The 5,702-nt window shown below is 39.5% G+C and overlaps 1 protein-coding gene across 1 annotated transcript in view; it reads left to right on the top strand.

The window, feature by feature from the left end:
- Window positions 1-5,702, top strand: part of LOC118334858 (disks large-associated protein 1-like) — a 54,140-nt gene that overhangs the window by 23,789 nt on the left and 24,649 nt on the right. The window contains exons 3-4 of the mRNA XM_035670929.1: window positions 413-608; window positions 3,313-3,595. Coding sequence (XP_035526822.1) covers window positions 413-608; window positions 3,313-3,595 — 479 coding nt within the window. The remainder of the gene's footprint in view (window positions 1-412; window positions 609-3,312; window positions 3,596-5,702) is intronic.

Here is a 5,702-nt window from a genome sequence, read left to right on the forward strand (position 1 = left end):
CTGCCTCTGAGCCACAGCTGCGTGCATTGAACCAGAATCACTCGATTATGATGAGCTTTATATTCTTCATTTGGTCATTTTTGACACTGCCACATTTAAGACATGTGTTTGATCTTTGCAGCTTGAAACTTGGTTCACGCTATAATACAAATGTTAATTGTTAATAGTTATGCAAAGAAATTGTCTGTTTGATCTGAAATCTCAGCAGCCATATTGATAAAACCACCAAATGGAAACACTGAATGAACCACTGTTGCCATTGTACTACAAGGTATAGGGTAGGTATAGGGAGTTGCACACCAAAGCTGATTTCATGGATGGTGACCACTGCTTTGACTGTAAAAGAAGAATTACAATGTTGACTAATTTCAGAGGTAACCTTGTGTCTACATTGCTGTCGTCCCTGTGTCAGGATTTCGACGGAGCACTCCCCCAAACTGCAGATCAGGAGCCACAGTTACCTGCGTGCGGTGAGTGAGGTTTCAATCAATAGAAGCCTGGATACCCTGGACCCCAAAACCCTCCTCGACCCCAAATCGCTGCTGTCCTCACCCCAATACCGCTCACGCAATGAAAGCTACATGAGGGCCATGAGCACCATCAGTCAGGTTGGTTGCCAACACTGCTGCCTGCCACACTATGCCCACTCAGTCATTTCACTATAGATACACAGAGACTTGGACTCAAAGCAATGCCAACCTATTGAAAGCTTGGGCATGATATACAGTATGACCAGTTGTGTTATTAGGTTCACTGTTCCAACATAGAAATATATACCATTATTTTTTTTTTTAACTTTTACTGCAGCTTTGCTTTGGACCTAAACAATCCAAATGAGAAATTACTTTGGAAATCAGGATATTTCAAGGTCCACTTACTCATTTGATATATAACTTTTGACCATATCACATTGTCATCAACAATGAGATTGGGTTTGTTCAGATGCCAAAGATATGTAGAAGTTTAAACTTACCACAATTGAAGCTTCCTAAGACCAACCCCTTTTTAACAGTTTAGCAAGCCTTGGTGAAAACCCAATCAACTTTCTCCTTTCCTGTAGGCTACTTAGATATGTTATGTGCTAGGCTAATCTGTGTTGAAAATACAACCACAATTTTAAAGATGTTTAAAAGCGACATATACACAGTTATATCTTAAGTTAGCTAATGTTAACAAAACGCTAGCTAACTCACTAGCTAACCTATATCAATCGTTAGCAAGCTAGTTATCTGGCTGGCTAGCTAGCTAATCTATGTTGATTGTTAGCTAGCTAGTTACATTTGATAGCAAATGTTGGCAAAATACTAGCTAATTAGCTAGCTAACAATTAATGTACATTAGCTAGCAAGTTAGGTGGTGTTTTAGTGACATTATCTAACATAAGCTATGCAAAGATGTGGCTTAAAACCAATCATCATGTTGTCTTTTCAACATAGACGCGCCTAGTATATAGCATATCAAAATACAGGAAAAGAGAAAGTTGACAGATTCTGACCGAGGCCTGCTCAACTGTGGCACAGAGCAAAAAGGGGCAGGACTTAGGAAGGGTCATTCTCAGGAAAATGAGATTGTTGGGGTTTGAAGTTCTAAAGGACTGAGATGGCTAAGAGGGCTAAGAACTAAAGATTGAAGCTATCAGTGATATGCTATGCCCACAGGTGTAGTGGTGCATATACAAGGCAAAAAGGTCTACCCATCTCTGGGCTGGGGGATTTACTAAATGCGCACCTTATAATAGACAGGAATGAGTGTCATTTGTCATCAAACAGTGCATTCATCCTTGTTTGAAAATGGTTTCAAATACTATCTGAGCCCAGGTCTGTGCACAGTGCACCAGCATTTCTGCACTGTAAGGTTGATACTGAGGATAAGGGTCATGTTTCCAACTCCACAAATACTTCCATCACGTGTTTTCTTAAAGGACACGTCTGGTAATAGTTAATATTTTTCTTATTGTCAACAAATCCCATGTGCAGAGCCAAACCAACAATGGATGTATCTGCTAACAAGTATTGTATGCAAGCCAGATCTTCTCCTTCTGTGCCATATAACTCAATCATTGTCCAAAAACTATTAAAAACACATCATTGAGCCACAATGTAGTTTATTTTAGTTTAGTTTATACCACAAAAATGAGTATTAATCTGCCACAAATCAAACAAATTTCCTTGTTTTTGAGTAACAATTGTTTCATGTCCAGATGTTTTAAGAAATGATTGAGTCTATTTTAAAAATTTAGAAATCTGTGAGCCTTAAAGATTTCCATCTTCTGTTCGAAACAATGGGCTTGAAGTTTTGAGAGTAGTCAGAAGTAATGTACTGTACTTGTAGGTTTTGGTCTTTTATGGTTTTATTGACAATAAAAACACTATACAGTGACACCAGGAAAGGAGACAATGCAACCCATTTTTCCATTGTATTCCTCTTTGAATATGTACCTAACTTAATGCTGCAGTAGGTCATCTTTGTTGAAAAAATTAAATCTGTCTAATGTACTACTGTCAGGATACCGTGAAAGTTTTAGCAAATATGACAAAAAGTTATTTTTGTAAACGTTACCTACTCCAGCTTTAATGTAGGTTAGGAGGGATATAATTAATGGATGAGGCCATGGTCGTGGCCTTTTACCCATGATCAAAATATAAGTATTTTTCAATCATATTTTGAGGTAATATGCTCTTAACCCCACTGCAGCAGTTGTGAATTGCTTCTCCCTACTGCACCTATAATGAATGTTACTCTGCACTTCCTCCTGGTAGGCTACCGTTGAAGCTTTTCTTCAAAGCTACAGCACATGGAATGAAGCTGTGCCCCATAAGCCTTCATTTGTCCCACCTTAACCTGACCTTGAACCTCCACTTGTATTACTCATCCTGAACCTGGCCCCACTTCCCATTACCCCCCTTGCTACAATATGCTTTTGTCTTGCAGTTGAGATCCACTTTTTTCCCACAATTTATTTCAATTTAAATAAATGTGATTGGAAAATAAAAAGAATAGTGGGACAATTTGTCTTAAAGAGAAAGCAAGACATCAGATGTATATGTGCATCAAACAACATTTTTAAAAATGATGAGAAAGAGCTAGCATGGTTAGCATGCTAACAACAACAGTCCACAAATTTGTTAATTACACAGCATTTTATCAATCTCTTTATTGTCAGTAAAACTGCCACTATCCTTACACATGGGGGCCCGAGTTTGCAGGTCTGTTTGGGTCTGGGAGATTATACCAAACCCCTTCCAGAGGTCCACCCTCTTCATTGCTCCCTCTGTTTCTCCCCTCTTCTCTCTCTGCCTGCTCCTCGTCCAGCTGAGTGAGGTCGAGGTGAACGGGCAGATTGAGCAGGTGTGTGAGCAGGTCTACAGCGAGATGCAGTCCCAGGCCATGGAGGCTGCCATGGACAGTATGGATACCATGGACACCTTGCCCATGCCGGGATGCTTCCGGATGCGAAGCCACAGCTATGTGAGGGCAATCGACCAAGGCTGCGCCGGGGAAGAGGAAGGAGAGGGAGGGAGGCCGCTGCTCCTGCTGCCATCCTCTCCACCGCGCACATCTGCCACCACTGTAAGAACCATCCAGAGCAGCACAGGTAGGATGGATGTTCAGTCTGAATGTGTTTGTATCTGTCCAAACTTTTCATACCAGGGTGCACGTAAAGAATAATACGTTAGCTAGCTAACTAATAAATCTTAGCTCTGTGTTGCTAAAGGTTGAATATTCATTGATGGTTGAATTATATTATTGGTTGAAATGGTTGAAGCATGGCTGGTTGATGCTTTACAAAAATAAAAAAAATATTGTATTTCGATATAAAAATACAAAGAAATATTTTTTTGTAATTTTGTTGGCATACATTGTTTAGTAGGGGTAGAATATTACACAGATAGTAATATTAATTTAAAGGCCTTTTTTATTTAATCTGGATTTTAAATTATTGATTGTTGAAAATAAAAACCCACAAGAAGGAAGTTACAAGCAAGTGAAAGAACTTGAATCAATTAAAATCTTGAGTAAATGAGATGTAGTACATGACACAATTCAGCAAGCAACATCTTATCATTCCCTGCAACATGTCTAAAAATGGTAAGCAGGCCGGAGCAGGAGTTTGATTTTACATCGAGATGGCGAGAGGAATAAATCTGTGACTCATTAAGACGTGTGCACACATGGGAGTTCCACAGTGCAGAAACCACAGGCTGTTCTATAGAAATATGGAGAAAAAATGTATATAGTCAGGTGAGTCATCCTTCAACAAGTGGGTTAGTGCACATATGGCACTGGTAACTCTATTGCATTGTGGGGGGGGCATTTCTATCCTGATGGGTGTGCTCTCTACCAGGATGACTGTACCTCCATCCAAAGGTCACAGCTCACATGAAAATTATGTTAATCATACGCTATGGTTACCACATCTCAGCCCAATTTAACTGTGGGAGATTTTGGAGCAACGCATTAGACAGCGCTCTCGACTATCATCAAAATAAGACACATCAAACACATCAAAACACAAGTGGAATTCCCAACACTTCTGGAGGCTCAAGGTTGAACACCTTATTTACCTTCAGTGTCATCCACTTGTATCTACACTACCTTGAGTAGCACTGCACTCAGGGCTGCCACTTAAACAGATTTCTGCCTGCGCTGTTATTTCATACACAAGTGCAGTCTTAAATACTATCAATGGAGAAGGTGAACAATTTTGACACTCCGGTCATTGAGAGCAGAAGAGATGAACCATGTGAATATATAAACTCGCTTACTGTATATTGTGTTTTTATTTTACATTGCCTGACATCAACCGGAAAACTGTCAGAGCTGTTGCTCAGAAGGTCACCTACGGAGGGGAGGTCACCTTCACCCCCAGTAGGTTGACCTTTCCAAGATTCACCAAGTGCGGAACTCACTTTGCATTAAATCCCACAAAAAGCCTTCATTTGATTGGTCTGACTGGACTATGATCAGTAGAATGACAGTCTTGCATCATGGAAACCTTCAAAGTCAATTGACAGTCTAAAAATAAATACATTTATTTATTTTTTAAAATGAATACATTTATTTATTTTTGTCCTTTTATTCCTGACTTTACCTTACATTTCCTATTTTCTCTCTCTCTGTCCAAGCTCACGTTTAATCCTCACACGTCCCTTTTTGCTTGTATGAACATTTTTGGACTGGTACATACATTGCACATAACAAGCCCACTGCTGCAATAGTCTGGGAATAGTGTTCAGATCTGTGATCATATGATGAGCCAAATTAATCAGCTCCACACTTCTCTCAAGAGAGCTGACAATTATCTGGCCTCCAATTTGAAGTGACTTCTTTCTGTGGAGTCTCATGAGATATACCGTTAGTCACATTTAGCACCTGCATAATTCCAAACCCGACAGTTGTAATGTTTTTCCTAATATTTTTATTGCAATTTTTTAGACTTTTCAATCAGGAGCAGATGGAAATCACCCTGCATTAAGAAGCGGCAAACATGTTTCAAATTATTTCATGTCTGTCTTTTAGAGGAGAACATTTGCATCCTGCAGTGCTCTTACGGGCAAAAACATATCAATACATACATAAATAGTTGACATTGACAGCTTTTTCACTAGCAGAGACCACACCACAACAATATTTCATTTAACAGTTTAATGGAAATGTAGGACTATTGGATACAGGACATTGTAAGATAGGTGTTGCCAGAG

The sequence above is a fragment of the Morone saxatilis genome, unplaced genomic scaffold (genome assembly GCF_004916995.1).
Source record: "Morone saxatilis isolate NCDOM2014 unplaced genomic scaffold, NCSU_SB_2.0 Contig23, whole genome shotgun sequence".
NCBI lineage: Eukaryota > Metazoa > Chordata > Actinopteri > Moronidae > Morone > Morone saxatilis.